Source organism: Schistocerca gregaria, chromosome X (assembly GCF_023897955.1).
Source record: "Schistocerca gregaria isolate iqSchGreg1 chromosome X, iqSchGreg1.2, whole genome shotgun sequence".
Taxonomy (NCBI): Eukaryota; Metazoa; Arthropoda; class Insecta; order Orthoptera; family Acrididae; genus Schistocerca; species Schistocerca gregaria.
Window position 1 is genome coordinate 66,435,806 of NC_064931.1, and position 21,517 is coordinate 66,457,322.

At 36.9% G+C, this 21,517-nt stretch overlaps 1 protein-coding gene across 1 annotated transcript in view; it reads right to left on the minus strand.

Annotated features, from left to right (window-relative positions):
• Positions 1-21,517, minus strand: part of LOC126298291 (tyrosine-protein phosphatase non-receptor type 14) — a 186,254-nt gene that overhangs the window by 144,472 nt on the left and 20,265 nt on the right. Inside the window, exons 6-7 of the mRNA XM_049989589.1 lie at positions 9,074-9,144; positions 2,909-3,064 (exon numbers count right to left, since the gene is read on the minus strand). Of these exons, the coding sequence (XP_049845546.1) occupies positions 2,909-3,064; positions 9,074-9,144 (227 nt within the window). The remainder of the gene's footprint in view (positions 1-2,908; positions 3,065-9,073; positions 9,145-21,517) is intronic.

Here is a 21,517-nt window from a genome sequence, read left to right on the forward strand (position 1 = left end):
TCGAGGCCAGCCCAGAGTGGCCAACCACGGCTGTTCCTGGAACCAATGCCTTCAGGTAGTTTCACAATGTCACTTCCACAAACCACTATTTGTGTACCTTCAGCAATTCATGTGTGTGTTGTGGCATCTGGTGTTCAGTGATGTTAGTCATGATCCACGGAGCCTACTATAGAGAGAGTGTGACACAACATGTTACCATACAGGGACTGTTAGCGCATTGTATCCTGTATACTTTGTATAAGGATTCAGTTATCCTCAACAACAGTGAAGCCCACACATGAGCTAACTTCTACAGCTCAAAATTAAGTGTTTTTCAATAATGGTATTAAGTAAAAATTGTGTCATGGGTGTTTCTTGTTGTAGGAAGATGTAATACAACATGAAGAATATGGAAAATGTGAATATTTCATTACAGTGTCTATACGAAAGTAAAATTCCAGTAACTGTTCCTCATATAATATCACGTAAATTGTGAGACATAATTTCTGGCCAGTATGTACCTTTAAGAGGCAAAATGTGTGGTACTGCTGATACACACAAATAAAAGTAAAATTGATACCATTCCTAGCTCTTCAATCATTAGTTCTTTCCTCAAGAAGGAAAGAGAGATAGGTTAGGGAAGGTTTAAAAGGAAGGACAGGTCACTCACACCCCAGGATGAGAGGGACCAACCTGTAGTGAAGACGATAGTTCCTCCTCGAGAAAGGAATTATTAGTTCTGAAAGCTAGGAAGTGTAACAGTTTCTACTTTCATATATGTGTTCTGGCAGTACTACACATTTTATCTCCTGGAGGTAAGAACTGGAAAGCAATTCTGTCTCATAATCTGTTAGTTTTCTTGACTGAAACTGCCTGTCATTCACTGTATCTTGCAAAACCTGAGATACAGTCTTAATATTTTTTTATGTGAAGAACATTATACAAACAAACATGTTCAAACCTACATTTTTAGTACTATTCTAATCAACATTATCTGACATAAAAGTTTTGCTTCAACCCCAACTCATAAATAGAGTGACAATTATAGCATTTAATAACTTGCACAATTATTTTAGCCCATCTTGTGATTACAAAGGACATGCAGCAGTTTTTATGCATCACGCAAATTACACACATGTGGGTGACATGCAAATATGATAATGATCTTCAATTGTATTTGCACATGTATGATCTGCAATAGAAAAATCCTGTCTATAGCATTTGACAGATGTGGGTCAGCTGGTGAGGGGCTATGTGTTACTCAGGTGGTGAAAGTCTACCACTAGTTCACTTTTAAACAATAAAGTGCACTTAAATTCAAGAGTTTGTGGGAAAAAAGTTATCAAACTGCACAGATGTCAACCTCATTTAAGGCAAAACAGTGTACTAAGTAGCTCTATCATGTAAAATAAAAAATTAGTAAGTCACAACTGTTACCAATCTCTGAAATAGGAAGTCCATGTTATCAAATGAAATATGAAGCTAACATACAGTTCCAAGACTTTAAGCCTCGAAATAATGAAGCTTCATCTTCGATAACTCCCATTTCACCTGACAGTTGCTCCACAGAATGATATTATCATGAAAAGCTACGTAATTCTCATTTACATGTTCACATATGCTACCTTCCAATTTAGAGGTGCAAATTAAACTAGTGGTGGGAGTCTACTATTTCAGAGGACTAGGGGGTGTTGTTATTACAAAACATTACTGCAATGGAGTTTAATATTACCATTTGTATCTTTTGTACTGTTGGTCAGTGAATAAAATTAGCTTTTTATTGTAGTAATATAACTAAAAAATATGTCAATGGCATACAAGCAGTAGCATGAGCAAAAACAATCGCTTCCCTGCTCCTCTCCCCTCCTGCTCCCCATTTTTTCCCAACATTGTACCTGCCAGTCTCTAGTCCCTGCACACTGTGTCAGACAGTGTTGTCATCCCCTCCCAGTCAAACCCAGCTAACAGACCCCATTCCCTGCTACACACCAGATTGATATTCATGTAACAGTCCCAATCTGGTCGGAACTGCCAGTGGTAGTGGTCACGTGTGTGAGGTGTGCTTGCTTGTGTGAATGTGTGTATGTATTCTTTGCTTTAGAAGGTTTTGGTCGAAAGCTATGATGAGTAACAGTCTTTTCATTATGCCTTTCTGCAACTTCATGGGTCATCTTTATGGTGAGTAGCAATCTATCCTTTTTCCCATTCTCAGAACTGATTCTTCATCTTTATTCATTGCTTGGTGGTTGGTCTCATATAGTAGCTTCAAAATAAAAATAAAACTGACAGTAAATGTAAGGATCACAGAGGTACTGTCTATTTGTTTATTCCATTAGCCTGTACTTATAGCTGTCTCAGATATATGTTAGTATAATACATACTCAAAGTTGAAATTATTTCATTGAAACTGCTCTCGTACAAGTGAATTTGTCTACATTACGAACAATGGGTACATATATATTTTAGTTTATTCTAGTCTTTTAAGTTAAAGACCACCAGTTAAAAGCATGAACTCTCTGATAGAAATGAGTGAAGTAGTAGATCTTACGTAAGTCTCATTGTACATAAGGTACTCATTGTGGGATGTAGAGTCTACTGAAATGAAAATTTCAAAGGTAATCACGATCCTCCCCCAATCCCTACTACACTCACTGGCAGCTTAAGATCCTACATGTAACTTCTGTCCACTCCAATCAGTGTATGTCTCATTCTGCTCTTCCAGATCCTATCTAATTCTGAATCTACACTGCTTAAGCAGTAAAGCTTACCCTTAGTGGGGGAAAAAAATGTTTTGGTTTCCCAATCTCACAATAAGTAGCAATCCCACTTCAGTAAATTTTAGATTCCATAACTACAGCAATTTCAAATAAGGTTGTTGACAGTGAGCAAAGTTTGGGGGGGGGGGGGGGGTTGCTTAACATAAAAGTACCTTAGCACTAAATGTTTCCTGCCCATAGCCATCTAACTGCTGTGCAGCAAGAATGTAATATTCCTCTGCAGTTCCCTGGGGAAGACCAGCCAGTGCTGCATGTTGACAAATTACAGCTTCAGTCAAGTGCTGGAGGTGGCCTTGCTCTGTTAAATGCTGGAACAAGAAAAGTTCAGGGCTGGATACAGAAGTCATACATTTATAATCCACTTATGAAATTATTAAAACAAAATACTTTAAATCCAGTATAATATCAATACTTTAAATCCTGTACATAGAAAATGACCTACATTTCATTTCAAATGTTTGACGGAAAATATACAGAAGGACAACTTCCTAACTCTTTGCTATATAGCCTAAAGACAAAGTATTCATTAATACTGAAAATCTAAACATTATGGGAAAAAACCAGTGAAGTGTACATAAATTCTGGAGAAGCCTGGTTCAACAGGCGTTCAGTACCACTTGTGGTCTGAGGACTACCTATTCCTCTTCAGAACTTTTTAAAAACAGCTGGTAAGTCTACAAGCTTAATAAAAGACTACCTAATGTATTTTACCCAACATCCTTCATCTGTCCAAGGCCAAGGTAAAAAGTATTTGGCCTGTCAGTTGATGGCTCTATTTTCTGTGTTTAAATGCACTTATTAGGTATATAATCCCCTTTTAGATCAACGTATTTTGTCCAGTGCGTTTCCTCGAAGTAAATTCCATCCCTGCATTGTAATTCTACAAGATCTGAAAAACATCCATCTATGGCTTCCACAACTTCATCCTTTCTCCTGCCACAAATATCTTTAAACTTGAAAATTGGTAGAAGTCAAATGATGCCAAATCTGGTGAACAGCACAGATGTTCTAAAATAGTACACCTAAAATATTTCGGTTTTCCCACTACTGAAGTATTTCCTGTTGTCTCAATTAAAGGCCTTTCTTCATTTGCACTCCAGGTCTTGTGAGGGTCGTTTTTTTTTTTTTTCCTGCATTCAGGAGATTCAAATGAATTGCATAGTGTTCACCAACTATTCCAGTTTTTTTTTAACACTGGGCAAGCTAATCAACAGTGGGAACCCTTCTTGCAACACAGAAAATACAAATTATAACATTTCTGGCAGATGAAACTGACTTTGCCTTCTTCAGAGCATTGACACCAGCTCTCACCCACAGCTCCCTTGGATATTTCACTTCTACATCTACATTTACATCTATACTTTGCAAACCACTGTGAAGTGCATGGCAGAGGGTACATCCCACTGTATCAGTTATTCAAGTTTTTCTTATTTTATTCATGTATGAAATGTGAGAAGAATGATTGTTTAAATGCTTCTGCGTGTGCTGTAATTAATCTAGTCTTGTCCTCATGATGCCTATGGAAACAATATGGAGGAAGTTGTTGTCTATTCCTGGAGTTATCATTTAGAACCTGTTCTTGAAACTTTATAAGCAGGCTTTCTTGGAACTGTTTACATCTATCTTCATGAGTCTGCCAGTTCAGTTTCGTCAGCATCTGTGTGACACTCTCCAATGGATCAAACAATACTGTGATCAACTGTGTTGCCCATCTCTGTTAAAGTTCAGTATCCTTAATTATTCCTATTTGGTATGGGTCTCCTTTGTAAAGTGACTGCATTTCGCTAGTATTCTATCAATAAATTGTAGTATATGGCCCGCTTTATCCACAACAGAGACTATGTGATCATTCCATTTCATATCGCTACAGATTGTTATGCCCAGGTATTTATATGACTGGACTCACTGATATTATACTCATAGGATCCTATATTTTTTGTTTTGTGATGTGTACAATTTTACATTTTTGAACGTCTATAGCAAATTGCCAATCTTTGCACTACTTTGACATCTTATCAAGATCTGACTTCTTTTCGACAATATTTCATTATAGATAACTGCATCATCCATAAAAAGTCTGAGGTTACTATTAATATTTTTAGCAAGGTCATTAATGTACAACATGAAGACCAAGGGTTGTAACACACTTCCTTGGGGCACTCTCGAACGTACTTCTACACCTGTTGATGACCCTCCATCCAAAATGACGTGCTGCTTCCTCCCCACCAAAAACTCCTCCATCCAGTTACAAATTATGCTTGCTATCCCATATGATTACACTTTTAATAATGAAGCATAGAAATGGTACTGAGTAACATGCTTTTCAGAAACCAAGAAATACTGCATCTCACTGACTGCCTTGATTAAAAGCTTTCAGTATGTCATGTGAGAAGGGTTTCTCATCATCAAGGTTTTCAGAATCCATACTGGTTGGCATGGAGGAGGTCATTCAGTTAGAGATATCTCATTATGTTTCAGCTCAGAATATGTTCTAAGATTTTACGATAAATCTATGTCAAAGATATTGGACAGTAGTTTTGCAGATCAGCTACACTTCTTGTAGAGAGATGTGGCCTGTGCCTTCTACCAACTATTTGGCACAGTATTTTATTGAAAGGATCTATGATAGATCATAGTTAAAAGTGGGGCTAACTCAGCTGTAAATTCAGAATTGAATCTGATAGGGATTCCATTTTAACAACTGCACCTGCTTATCAACACAACTGACACTAATATTTATCTCACTCATCACTTCAGAGGTACGAAAATTAAACTGGGCAGTTCTCCCATGTTTTCCAATGTAAAGGCGCATTTGAAAATGGAGTTAAGCTTTTATGCTTTTGTCTCGCTACCGTCAATTTCAGTATCTGTCTCATCTATAAGTATCTGGACACTAACTTTAGTGCCCCTACCAGCCTTTACATACAATCACAATTTCTTTGGGCTTTGTGAAAGAACATCCGAGTAAAATCTGCTAAGGTAGTCACTGAAGGTTTCACACGTTGTTCTCTTAAAAGCCAAATGCATTTCATCCACAATCTCTGTATCTATAGCCCTATGCTTCGTTTTATACCTATTATGCAGTAGTCTGTTTCTTTAGACATTCCTTTACAGTGGCTGTATACCATTATGAACCATTATGAACTGCTCTACTGGGTGCATATTAAGCCAGAGCAGGGTTAACTATTCTTTTAAATTTGCACCATAGCTCCTCTATGTGCTCATGTCCTGTACTAAAAGTGTTAAGTTTTTCATTGGGATATGATACTACTGCTTTTTTAAAATCTAGTTTACTGAACATATATATCTCTCTACTTGTCTTAGTTGCCCTTTGTATTCTGGAAATCATTGTTGGCACAACTGTGTGATGGTCACTGATATCAGTTTCGATGCGAACATCCTCAAAGAGGTCAGGTCTACTTGTTGTCACTAGATCTAAAATATTTCCATCATAGGGGCGGGGGAGTTCCAAACCATCTGTTCTAGGTAGTTTGAAGAGAAAGAACTTAGTAATGTTTCCAGCATGTCTTTTGTCACCCCCCCCCCCCCCCAACAAAACTAATTTTTCCAATTGACAGTTGGGTGATTAGGAGTCCCCACCAATGATTACAGTATGAATAGGGAACTAAAGCATTAGCGAACTGAGGTTCTCTCTAACATTTTGGTGATATCATGACGAGAGGCTGGTGGTCAATAGAAGAATCCCATTACAATTTTATGCCCACTCTTCATACTGGGTCTCACCCAAACCCAAACAATCTCACATGATGCAGCTTCAATTTCTATCTTGGAAGATTTGGGTGTATTGTCTACTGTGACAATATGCCATTTCCCATTAGAATATTCTTTCAATATGTAATTATATTTTTCTCCAAAAATCTCACTGTTGCAGACTTTAGGCCTTAATCAGCTTTCTACACCTAGTATTACATGAGCTCCATTCCATTTCAGGAGTGCTTCAAACTCTGGCACTTCGTTGCAAGTGTTTCAGCAGTTAACTACTAAGGTTTTAATACTCTTGCCTATCGGGGGTCTTCCTTTGTATCTTACACTACTTCTGGACTTCCTACAGCTGTTGTTATCTGAACTGGATGGAAAGTTGCCTTATCTAAAAAAAAATTGTATGCATCCCATACACAGTCAGCTACTTGGGTAATAGTCTCTGAGGTGCAGTGCACAGCTCACCCATTTAGGGCGAAGCTACAGTTTGCAGTTCTATTTTGCAAGTCCATGAAGTTGCATCCTATCTTGGCACAGAACCTTCAAAGTCTTTGGTTCGATCCCTACACTCCACTCAGAACCACGGGGCCACAATTGGTTCTGGGGACAATGATGCAGATTGTGAGCTATGTTGGAAACTCTGTCAGCAAGGCTAGAAACCTTCTCTGTCACTTGCTGGAATGATCCAAGCATGGCCTCAGAGCCCTGATGACAGGTACCGTTTGTTGTACCAAGCACCACAATCTGCAGCTGGCTGCACCCTTTTCCATCAATAGCTGCCAGAACAGCTTCTTCAACATTTTGAATGAAGCCCCCAGAATACACACTGAGTGCACCTGATGTTCCTTCCTGTCCCTTGCTGCCATTTCTGTAAGGGGTACCATTATTTGCCATATGTCAGTTAATAGGTCCCTACACTTTCACATTTGCCTCCTATTGACAAAGGACAAAGCAGGTTTAACATCAGGTGAAGTGAGTCCCACTGGTTCAGTTTCAGTGTATGACAGCACCTCAAACCCGTTGGTTATGGAGGTTGGTATAGCAAGCTGAGTCCTCCCTGGTCCCTGTTTACCCCATACAGGATGCCGAGACCTAGCACAGACACATCACTTACAGTCAACTGAAAGAGTAATTACAGGTCCCATAGATGATAGTACTTGGGGTACCTAGGACTCTTGGGAGCTCTCCCAACACACCCACTCATCACTTGACAGTAATCAGGGCAATTTCCAGCTGCTTACAAAAGTCAACAAACTCAATCTGGTTTCGAGAACAGCATTCACAGTGGGGCTGCACTGTGGCTGGCACAATATTGAACAAGGTAGTGAACAAATAATTTTAAACTAAACCTGCTGATTATCTTTTAATGTATTGAGCTAAAAATATTACTAATTCCCTTTAAGAACTGAAGCATTTAGTACACAAAATGGGATTTCTATTCAGGCAACAGAAGAACCTGTGATAAAAATTACTAATTCCCTAAAACTTTTTGAGGTTAGGCCTAAAACTGCTAACAAACCTAAAAATAGCCTTAATTTATGATAAACGTAGATCATGTACATTCCTCTTGGAAAGGAAAACCAGATGTAACATAATAGTTATAATATGTGCTACAGCAACTAAATCAGAAATACCAATTTACTGTGAAATAGCTTATGCACATGACAATCGTAACTTCTGAAAATTCTCAAAAATGTATGTTTATTCGTGTTGATGTACAATGAAATTCAAGTTGAGCTATTCTTTGAAAGTAACTGTAAGTCACAAACACTGATTTGCTATGAAATAAGTTATCCACAAGACTCTTAACTTGTGAAATATACTTTTGTAGGTATCGGAAAAATCTCAAAAGTAAACCTATTTTTTCATATAATCATACAATGCTAGTGGGGAAAAATTGTTTTTTAATGAGGCTAGACCTGCTGTCATAAAAAAAATCTAAAACATAACAATTTAAGTTTAGGCCTACAACTGACAAGCAAGGTCCTTGTGTCTCCTGCACAGCACCAAATCTTAACACAGCATTTTTGGCCAGCGTTAAACTGATGTGGAAACATCTTGCACAATGTTATGTCATCCTAAATTATTCAAGTATAAAGGACTGCATTCCCAATTCTGATGTGCCTATACTGTCTGCTGTTCTGTGCACATTTAATTCTGATCATCTAATATCATATGTGCACTTCCTCAAAATATTCATCTATAGTTATAGTTTCGCAATGCTCTACACGGGATCATCTTCAAGAGAAATGTGGCCATGTTTGAAATCCTTAACTGTTGAAAATATAGAGACAGATACCTCATAAACATTTACTAACTAGGGATGATCTGCCATTGACATTGTCCATCCAACACAAATAATCTTATTACATAACAGTGTTCCTGAGTATCCACATGAATGAAACATACACAACACAGTGTCCTTAAAAAGTCATTTAAACAATTTAAATAACAGTTTTCACCAGACAACAAATAGTAAACTCACACTACAACATAACTAGCTATATCTTTTCATGGCTGTGAACGACAACAACAACAGCAACTATTAGCACTACTATTAATATAAATAACAATAATACAGTATTACAGTCACATACCTTTGGAAATAAAGCAAAATCTTTCAGATACTCAGCAGTGTGCCTCTCAAGATCATGATTTCCAAACTCAGCTAAAGATATAAAACAAAGAGCATTAGATGTGAAATGAAATTCCATGTGACACAAAGAAAAAGGTCTACCACTTATGTCAATATTGTTCTAAGGTTTTCAGATAATACCTAACCACTTTTTTTAGTATTAGAGTGATACTTTTGCTTCAGACAAGATGGTAACAGTAAGCTTTAAATAGGGTATAGAAAGAAAATATACAGTGTTCAAAACTATTTGGGTATAGGAGAAATATCAAATATTACACAAATATAAGCTATAAATTCATTGTGACATTATACATAGGAGGGTATGATTTCAGGTAGAGTATAATATAATGCAATATACTATTGTGGTTGCTCTGTAATTTTAGCTGATGTGACTCAATGAGCAATGTACAGTTTTTTGCTCTAGTGGAAATACAAAAAGCTACTGCAGTTACTGTCCCCTAATATAATGTGAGAATCACCACTAATGGCCAATATTTTTTTGTATCTATATGAAATGGATTCAGTGAGACTGTTAAGGCATGCTTCAGGGACATTTTACTACTTCTAAAGAAAAGCCATCTCTGGTTCTGGACAAGTCAGGGGAAATGCTAAGCAAGTTACAAATACAGCTCCCAACCAAATCAAAGGTATGTTGAAGTGCAAGGAGTATGTCGTACCACAATATTTGAATGATAACTTCTTCTTCATCGACTGATTTCTATCAGAATTAATACTGTTCTCTATGAAAAGGAAAGAACCAATAATGATACCAGTAAATAGCAGCAAAAAGGCTGAAAACTATTTAACAGTTTCATGTATAAATATAGATTGCTCTGAATCCCATAGTCTTTCAATATGTTGATTATCATATTCCATATAAAACTGAATCATCAAAAACCCAAATTCAACTCCATTGGGTATCTACCAATTAACAAAGCTTTTCTGCCTCTTATGCAGTATCACATATTTATTAACTTTTTTGCCCTTTCCAATTTTGCCATATTTATTTTTGGAAATTTTTGTGCATTTTTAATGTTAGTAAAAAATTGATTTTCCCTGCAGAAATTCTTCAGCCAGTCCTACTGTCTATTTCTTCTAAAAGATTAATTTGTGTTACAGCAGATGACACATTTTCAAAAAGTATAGCAAAGTCATCTGCAAATGTGAGGCAATTTATTTCAGTTTTTTGTTTCCTCTTCTCAACTTTAATGGTGAAATCTTATATTCATTCAGTTTCTCATTCCAAAGTCTCACTACTTTTTCTACAACACAATAAAAAAGAATTGGTGATAAGCTATCATCTTGCCTATTTCTTCAATAAATTTCACTTTAGATACTGCCCCTGTAAGTGTTTCATGAATTACATTTACTACAGTAAAACCTCATTAGTGCGAACTCGCATAAGACGAACTCGAAAAATATTGGTCCCGCCAGGAATACACTAGTTCCTATGGTATGTTCTATCGGTTAACACAAATTTCAGTTAAGGTGAATTACGAACTCTGTGTAAGTTCCTAGCGTAATTAAATTTCACTGTAACACAAACTTCTGACCTTAGAGTATTCTAAAGCATAATTTTTTTTCCCCCAAAATTAATGTCGGAAATGTAGCTACAAAGCAAATTATACTTATTGTTGACTCGTTTTTAGCGTATTGTAGGTCGGTAGCCACGATTATCACCTCAACAATCAGCATATTCTGTACATTGTAATACATTCAATAATGTGTGCAGCAGCATTTAGGAGTGTACTCAGTGCCAGATTTGACAGGTGTTCTGTTAGTCATAGCCGTATTGAGTTGGAATACTGAATAAAAACTACAGTTACAACCGGTACCGTAGCAAGCGAAAATGGCAAAGAGGAAACAGACAGCTCTAAAGGTACAGTTAAAGCTTAAGATTCTAGATGAAGTGGACCAGGGTACCAAGAAAACAGCAATTGCAGGGCAGTTTGGAATGCCTAAATCTAATTTATCTACGATTATTAAGATTCGAGAAAAAATTATTAATGCTGCGGCGGCATCAGGTTCTGGAAACAAATCTAAATGACTCTGTACTGCCAAGTATGAAGACATCGAGATGTTCTGCTAGAATGGTTCAATCATATGCGTGCATCTAACATACCTTTAACTGGCCCTGTGATTCAGTCAAAAGCAAATGATATTGCTAAAGATATGGGCATCGAAGACTTCCCTTGTTCTGCTGGTTGGTTGTATCGGTTCCAAAAGAGACATTCAATTTCATCTGTACAAATTTGTGGTGAAGCAAATAAAGTTGATGAAGAAAGTGCAAACAGCTGGTTGCTTGTATTCAACCTAGTGAGGGAAAAGTATGTCTCGTGTGATGTGTTTAACATGGATAAACTGGATTTTTCTACAATCTTTTTCCAAAATCACACCCTGGGGATAAAAGACAATAAGTGTCACAGTGGAGCACGAAGCAAACGTGTAACTGTTTGTATTGTGCTGTAATGCTGGCGGCAGTGAGAAGTTTCGTTCCTGGGTTATCGGTAAATCCAAGAAATCACGTTGTTTTAAAAACATAAATATGGACACTTTACCTTGCATCTACTCTCACCACAAGAAAGCTTGGATCGATGGCACATCATTTCGCAAGTGGCTTCTTCGTTTCAACAGTCGAATGGTTGCTCAAAATAGACATGTTCTCCTTATATTGGACAGATGTATTGCTCATAACATTCTTGATCTGAACCTATCCAACATAAAGGTTCAGTTTTTTCCACCCAATGCCACAAGCCGCCTTCAGCCTTGGGACGAAGACATAATCTCTCTCATAACGAGAGCTTATCGTAAGCAACTTGTAAGAGCTGCAATTCGTGCTGCTGAAAACAATAGTGCAACCCCAAATTGGAATGTGCTTGATGCAATAAAAGCCATTGCAGCTGCCTGGAGCTCAGTATCGCCACATCATATAGGGAAGTGATTTAACAGAGCTTGGAGACACAGCAACACTGAAGATGTCCACGAGTTAGAAGATGCAACTTCACCTGATGAATGGACAGTTCTGCAGGACGTTGCGAACCCTGGGATTAGTTTCGAAGAATTCATTAGTGTAGACGACGATGTTGCCGTATGGGCTTCTGTGGAATCGGATATGCCAAAAGCTGTGAACGAGGTGCAAGAAGGGCCATCAGAAGAAAGTGAAGAGGAAGGGAATACAGATACCTTTCCACCTACTTCTCAGGAGATGTTTACAGCCTTGGACTGCTTAGAATGGTTTGCTTAACATCTGACATCACTGCTGGGTTTACGGACGCTATCATTACAATTGGTTGTGAACTTACAAAATATTATCGTTCCCATGAACATCAGCGAACCATGACCGAATTTTTTCCAAGAAAGTAACATACATAATTTGTGAGTACTTGGATTTTACAATCACTTTATAGTGTTGTAAGTCTACAATAATGTGATTGATAGTGTAGTGTATCGCACATTAGTGTACTGCTGTACATGTATACTTATGAAAATCTGTGTTTTTCACTTAACACGAATTTTTTTTAACACGAACTCCTGATTTTTCAGTTCCTTTGGATTCATGTTAATGAAGTTTTACTGTAATATAGACTTTACACCAAATATGGAGTTGCTTCATGCACAGTTTGTCTGTCAACAGAACCACAACCATTTTTGAACTCAACAAACATTACAAAAATATCTTTTGAGTTCAGTAATCTTTGGTGAATGATTGACTTCAGATTAAATATTTGTTCAGATCAGGACCTGCCCTTCCTAAACCCACCCAAATATTCACCTCAATGACAGTCCAGCGCCACTTCCACCCTGTTTAGTAAAATGTTGGAAAATATTTTACATGCAACTGGTAACACAGTTGCTAATGTCTTGTTTACTGCCTTTAATATGCAACAGATGTATCGAGGCTACCTCTGGGGTTCTTTTCTGGTTTTCAGATTTCCTCGAAAATTAATTATAGCTACTTTATTTTTATTTTTAGGAGAAACAGTTTCAAAAGTTCCACTGCAATACAGTCCTCTCTACTAGCTTTATTGTTTTTTAAGGTTTTAATACTTCATCAATTTCTTTGATGGTTATATGTAATTATTCTTCTATATTTTCATGAGTGTTTGAGAATCCCAGCTCATGGATTGGTTGTGGAAAATTAAGAAGCTGATCAAAATATTTTTCAATTATTTTGCAATTTTCAGTAATGTTTATGCCAATTTTGCATTTTAAGAGTTGGTACCCTTCTGTCTGCCCTTGTCTGAAAAAAGTTAAGATTATTATTTTTTTTAAAGTTTTCATCAATTTCTGCAAGTTTCCTCTTTTCAAAATCTCTTTTAATTCTTCTAATTATCCTTGATGTTCCCTTTCTTTGCTGTGTAAGTTGATCACAGCATTAAATTTTTCTTCGGCGTTTCCTGTTTTTCCACTTTTGACACTATTAAAGCTTCTTCACACACTTCCTTCTGCAATATTTTATTTTCATTTTCGAGTGACACAAATGTTTACTGTGTAGAATTATTGACTTCTTTAGATGATTCTGCCCAGTTTAGCTATTTTTTAATTTCATCTTGATACTTTTGAACTGATTCTTTTGCTATAGCAAGTCTGTCTGTATTACATTATAGTATTTTTTGTGATTTTTATTTTATTTTATGAGACATGAGTTTACCTTAATTTTAGACAGATAGTGATCAGGATTAAATTCAAGATTTCTTATTGCTTTCTCTTTCATAATTTCCTTAGTACTTTTCTGAGAAGGAAGCTAAATGATCTAACTGAAATTCTTCCAACATCAGGTTTGATGATATTCATGTTTTGACTTTTCTTGGGAAATTCCTGAATAAGGTTCCTTTTCCTGTATTATTAATAATATTTATGGTATATACCAATAGCATTTTAAAGCTGTATGAAAACACAGTATCACTTTCACAATGATTCCACAGTTAAATGAATATTTCTCACTACTGTACAAATTAAATGAATGAGTGATCTGTTAAGTTGTTTCAATTTTCTGCTTAACAATGCAATAGTGATGATACATGTGTTATATTATGAAGGCTCATCCTGATGAAGATAGAAGCTATGGGTTAAGGAGTAGTGCACAACACAAAGATAAGATATAATACCTCTGTTTCATGTCAGTGACTCAATGGCATACACCTCGGCCGGGGTTTGGTTTACTTGTCTGAAGTTTTATTTTCACACATTTACAGCCACTTCCTTTCCCACGTATTTACAATATCCCTCTTCACCAGTAACATAAGTGACTTCAGGGACATCTCACATGATTTTTTTGGAAAGCTCACTCACAAGCTTGCCTGGCTGCTGTAACTGTGATTTTACCACAACATTTTGATGTTCTGATCCAACAGACACCTCTTTACTCTGCTCCTGCAGAGAATACAGGGTGTCTTGGATGTTCTGAGCAATGTTCTTTTCCGGGTACATTCTATGGATGTTCTGCAGGGTACTTTGAAAGCTGGTGCAGATGAATAAAATCTTTCCATAGGCAAATCTCATCTCCTTGAGAGCCATGATCACATAAATTGGCACCCAAGATAAATCTTGATAGTAGGCAAATCTACAGGACATTATTTGGTAAGGCAATGGAACAGCCAATGCACTCCCTCTGGTATGCTGGTCTGACAAATCTGAATGCCTGTCAGGAGAAATGGACTCAAAACAGGCGGCCGCACTATCTGTGAAGAGCTGCTGTCACCAAGATAGTGACACCCGTAATTTCGCAAGTGGATGCTTTGACCAGCAGTTCTTGCTGCAGCTGAAATAAACACAGCTGCACAGCCAGCAATACATCATTCTGGTATCCACTTCTGTTGTGTGCAGTTGATGCTACGTCTGGTTCCCGACTGCCTCTACTACGTTATCACATCGTCTCAGTTTCTAGCTTGGTCACTCTTTGGAATCTGTTTGTGTGTTGTTCATTTATCCATCATGAACATCTCACCTTGGACATATGCTTTTGTTAGTTACATCAACCACTAGGACTGTTTGGGTCCTCCCAAAATTCAGTCTTGAACTGATTCTCCTCACTATGTCTGAGAGACTGCCACCACACGGCCACAGCTGTTTGCCTGTTTGGAGCCACCTGTGTAGACTACTCTGTCATCAAAATCCTAGTTTTAAATGCAAATGGATGTATGCTAATAGATAAAATCTGTCATATTCAACCTGTATGCAAGGAATTTAAAATTTATTTAGTTTCTCTTTACCAGCCACAGTGGCTGCTTGTTGCAAATGTGAGAGGACCTTGATATCTGCTATATTGTTTCCCATTACAAGTTGTTTCACTCATGATCACTATTGGCTTCATAGCTTCTGGGCAGTTCCAAATAGTTGCTCTCCTGGAGGGTCAGTGATGATGAAGGATGCTGCAGAATCTTTGAACAACTTAGCTTTAAAAACATGTTATATGGCCAGGGGCTCCCATCAAATAATAAGTGGTGGCTCACCAGAGGCCACAGATAGGACTTGTTCTGTTATCGTATGTTGTTAATCTAATGCCAGAATGGTGTGCTGTGTACAATGCCATTAAGTATGAAGTTGGGTTGAACCATAAATGGTCCATCTGTAGTCAAGATGGGGCCAGATGAATGATTTGTAAAATATCTGTAGACAGGCTCTGTTACTACCTCAAACCATGAGTTTCTTATTACTGGGAATTAATTTCATTAACATAAATCAAAATGATTCTTAGAATTTTAGCAACTACACAGGAACACATAAGAAAATGTTTCAATTGTAATCTTCAATCATACAATGTTGGTATCACACTTACCAGATTAACAATTTCTCAATATGAAACCTACTGGATTATGAATTTCTCAAACTTCTAACAATGTAAAAGGTTCATTTCATGTTCACATTATTTAACTTCACCAATGGCAAATTGGTATACAGATCATTTAACAAATATCATATATTCATTATTCAATAGCTAAATGTACTAGTGAATATTAGTTAAGCTTGGAAAAACACATTTCTTTGGGGTTCGCTGCTGCAGATGTAATATGAATAACTGAAGAAATGAATGACACACATAAGGAACACGCACTGTTTTATCACAGTACTTTGTTCCACCATTGCAAGCTTCTCTTAGCTACACCCAGATTCTACTTGTAATCATGCTACTCTGTAAAATAATTTCAAATTACTAAATTCAAGGACAGAAAGAAACAGAATAACATGAAGCATAAAATGGTATAGATGAAAATTTTAAGCATTTAATACAAGACAAAAATAGTATTTCCATTTATATGATTTGATCCATTCATCTCTCTCTACAGTGCCCACAATAAAACAGCTTGAGACAAGTGTCGTTAAAAACTATAAAAATATAAAAGTTTTCAAAAATAAATGTATAAACAAATTAATTCTCCCCACTTGCAGAATAAATCCATGGACATCACCATTTCCTAAAACTATAGATACAGTAAGAGAATAAATCAGTAGTAAAGAGACAAAAATATTTTCAACAGATACTAGAGTCTGACTAATTACTAAACTAAAATATAATGAATCAGCCAGCCACTCTGCAATGTACTAGAACTTTCCAATTAATGTTTTGGGCTGGAGTCCAGACAGTTAAGAAAATTTAAACATGAATTACACTCATTTTGTAGTCATCTAAAATAGAGGGCAAGTCTTTACTCAAATTTACTGCTACTGAATCAAAATACAAAATGTATCCTGTTAAAATGTAACCTATTGTGGTGTGTGCACCTCAGCTACTAGAAAAAGGTGGATCCTCTCACAAGAGTAAATAGACTTTGACTTGAAGATGGAGTAGTCACCTTATCATTAGGCTATCTGAACATGACCCGTGGTCAGACCAAAACTTCCTTATGTCGTCAACCATCTGTCTACAACCTGTTCTCATACATCTATTATTATGTATATTGCTGTACAGACGAGACATTTTACTCAAAAGTTGCTTGCCCATGTTGACAGATAAAAATGGTACTGCAGTGCCTGTGCTATTCCAAATTATGATGCATGCACGTCCAAAGAAATAAGCACTGTGGCGACTATAGCTGTTATAAAATATGTGAAATGTATTCACAATTGTGAATATGGATAATCATCAGCTGTACAATCAGGGTGTATACGCGAACAAGGAAAAAAAATCCTGTATTTCCCAGTTAAAAATACACTTTCTCCCGGATGAACGCATGCTTTTTCCATGTTAAGTGACAGTATATTTTCCGTCTGAACTGTAAAACTTATCAATCCTTTCGAATGGTTTTGGTTTTATGCACAGGTGTAGAATTTCCCTGCACTTTAGAAAACAAAACTCAGAGAAAAAGGCACATTTTGAAAAAATCTTTGATGTGCAGCAACATGTACGCTGCATATTTTCGTATTACGGAAGTATAAATTCAAATTCCACCAAACACTACATGTTACTTTCCGAAGCATTGAAATCGAGCTTGTGATATTCTTTCGTAAGCCAGTAATAGCTCATGTCACGTGATCTTGCCAGCCGATGACAGTGGATATTCAGAGCATTGTGCACGTGATGTAGTCAGCCAATACCAACATTACCATTAAGTAGCGCAAACAGACAAACAGGGAGAGTTAACGGTTTACATTAATATACATAGTACTGCTACAAGGAAAGCAAAGCTTTCACATATAACATTGGTCTCAAAGGTTCATAAGCTGCATGAGAAACTACGATTTCACATAAAATACTGATCTTTTTTGCACATATTACACTTTAAGATATATCACAGAAATGTGCCAGTAAAATTTTTAATAAAGACATAAATGTCTGATCTTCTGGGCTCAAATTTCTTCTAAATGGCTCATTATCAAAGAGCTGATTTTCAAATAAGAGTCAAAAGCTCTGTGATTTAAGAAATTCATTGTACATTCTCACACATAGTTCAACTTGTGTAAAAGGAAGTTTACTTGAAAGTAATGCTTTTCAAACCACCATTCACAATATTTTCCTGTGACCTGTTAGAAATAGGTTCTTTTCAGCAGTTGCCAGAGAGCGCCAGATAACAGGCGCCACCGCGCTTGTGCAGCTACGATGACGTAGGAGGTCTGTATGTTCCTATGAGTAACACATTAAAAGATCTTACATGATGCCATGAAAGAAACAAGACATCAGAGGATACTCCAAGAGCATCAGGATTTTGAACCATACTAAAATGTGCACATTTAAATTGCACACTTAAAGTGCTCATTCACATGTCAAGATTCCCAATGAAGTAGGCCTTGAACTGATATTAAGCTTTTCAGTGTGGTTTTCGGGATGTAAGTTTTCTAGGAGTAAGAGTACTGTATTATCTCATGTTTGGTTCTTTATTATGGCATAATTCTGTAAATGCTAGATGAAGAAAACATACACTTAAAATGCTGCGAACAGTTGAAACTAACCAATAGCGTGGAATTAAACAATTTGTTTCAAATACATTGACTGCCTCAGCGGAAAAGATTAATAAAAGCCAAATTTCTACATCTGCATCTACATGGTTACTCTGCAATTCACACTTAAGTGCCTGGCAGAGGGTTCATCGAACTATTTTCATACTACTTCTCTACCATTCCACTCTCGAATGGCGTGTGGGAAAAAGGAGCACCTAAATCTTTCCATTCGAGCTCTGATATCTCTTATTTTATTATGATGATCATTTCTCCCTACATAGGTGAGTGTCAACAAAATATTTTCGCATTCGGAAGAGAAAGTTGGTGATTGAAATTCGTCAATAGATCTCGCCGCAAAAAACATCTTTCTGTCAGTGACTGCTGCCACCCCAACTCGCGTATCATATCAGTGACTCTCACCCCTATTGCGCGATAACACGAAATGGGCTGCCCTACTTTGCACATTTTCAATGTCCTCTGTCAATCTTACCTGGTAAGGATCCTACACCGCACAGCAATATTCTAGCAGAGGACGGACAAGTGTAATGTAGGCTGTCTCTTTAGTGGGTTTGTCGCATCTTCTAAGTGTTTTGCCAACAAAGTGCAGTCTTTGTTTTGCCTTCCCCACAATATTATCTATGTGGTCTTTCCAATTTAAGTTGCTTGTAATTGTAATTCCTAAGTATTTAGTCGAATTGACAGCCTTTAGATTTGTGCAATTTATCGTATACCCTAAATTTATCAGATTTGTTTTAGTACTCATGTGGATGATCTCACACTTTTCTTTGTTTAGTGCCAACTGCCATTTTTCGCACCATACAGAAATTCTCTCTAGACTATTTCATAATTGGAATTGATCATCTGATGGTTTTACTAGATGGTAAATTACAGCATCATCTGCAAACAATCTAAGGGAGCTGCTCAGATTATCACCTAGATCATTTATGTAAATAAGGAAAGGCAGAGGGTCTATGACACTACCTTGTGGAGTGCCACATATCACTTCTGTTCTACTCGATGATTTACCGTCTATTACTACGAAGTGTGACCTCTCTGAGAGGAAATCATGAATCCAATCACACAACTGAGATGATACTCCATATGCACGCAATTTGATTAATAGTCGCTTGTGAGGAACAGTATCAAAAGCCTTCTGGAAATCTAGGCATATGGAATCGATCTGAGATCCCTTGTCGACAGCACTCATTACTTCATGGGAATAAAGAGCTAGCTGTGTTGCACAAGAACGATATTTTCAGAATCTGTCTTGGTTATATATCAACAAGTCATTTTCTTCAAGGTGATTCAAATGTTCAAGTACAGTATATGCTCCAAAATCCTACTGCAAATTGAGGTCAGTGATATGGGTCTGTAATTCAATGGGTTACTCCTATTTCCTTTCTTGAATACTGGTGTGACCTGTGTTACTTTCCAGTCTTTAGGAACAGACCTTTCTTCAAGTGAGCAGTTGTATATGATTGCTACGAAAGGCGCTATTGTGTCTGCACACTCTGAAATGAACCTTATTGGTATATCATCTGGACCAGAAGACTTACCTTTCTTAAGTGATTTGAGTTGTTTCGCAGCACCTAAGATATCTGCTTTTATGTCACTCATGCTAACAGCTGTTCTGGTTTTGAATTCTGGAATATTTACTTCACCTTCTTTCGTGAAGATGTCGTCGTCTAATATTGAAGAAGCTGTTAATACAAATAGTGCCCAAGACTGGTATGGTTTCTTGAGCTAATTATGTCTATTTTGTCACTGTCTGTCAGATAAAAGCCAATAAGCCTTTCTTTAGCAAAAATAAATAAAAAAATAAAATAAATAAATAAAAATCTTCATTGTTCTGCAAGGCAATTAATGTTTGACTCTCAGAAAGGTGGAAATAAAATAAAATCTTAAACTAATAACATATTTTAGACTTCCGTAATTATGTGAATGTATTTTAGTTCACTTGATAGCTGCCGGCCATAGAAATCCATTTTGTTTTCATTTGATGTGAGAGCAGCAAATAAAGAGGAAACAGCAAAATCACTAAATGTAAACACAGGTCACAGGGAGACTACCCACTTATCCACTATAACTCAGACTGTTCTGTGCATCATCCCCGGATCTATGATATTTCCGAACTGGGGCAACACTAGACTGAGTGTGCCCCCCCCCCCCCCCCTTCCCCCCAAACTCCCTCAAGTATTTGAGACAGGACATCAAAACTTTAAAATAGGCTCATTTTGTAGTGTACATCTTTCTGAAGAGTCTGATACATAAAACATGTGTGTTCAAGGAAATGCTTGACTCTGTTGATTTGAATCGTATATATTTTGTAATGGATGCCATCAAACTATATTCCGGATAGTGGAAATTAAAATGTCCTGCGGTGCCCCTCCTGCTCCCAGTCAGCTGGTTTTATTATATATAAAAAAACTCTCAATTAATGCTGGATAGGATTATTTGTAATCAGGTGAACAAAAGCTCTTCAGAAAATTTGCACTCTTTATTGCCTATTAGCTAATAACTTGCTGCTTTGTGTGACATAAAATTAAATATAGGACACGTAATACCAGTAAAGACAAGAGACAAGCAAGACAACACACATTTCATCAATCCTTAGCTCCTAGAATTTTTCTCTCTCTAATCTAGCTACAGCTTTACATGGTGTGCTCTCCTTTGTGTGAAAGGATCTCTTACCTCATCAAACGTTTTGCTACATGAAAAATCGAAATGTCACTGTCTAATACTGAAAAAGTTGTTAATACAAATAGTACCCAAGACTGGTGTGGTGTCTCGAGCTAATTACGTCTATTTTGTCACTGTCTGTCAGAATAAAAGACAATAGGCCTTTCTAACATTGCAGAAATTGTAACACACCCCAAATAAACGAGACAGTTTTGGCACAAATGGTCATTTTTATAACAGAATATAATTCACGAAACACAATATCAAATGCCTATTAGGCCTACTACAAGCAAAAAGCTCTATGTTAGGAAATAGTTTCACATTTCATTCATACACTCAAGTTTCTCAAGCA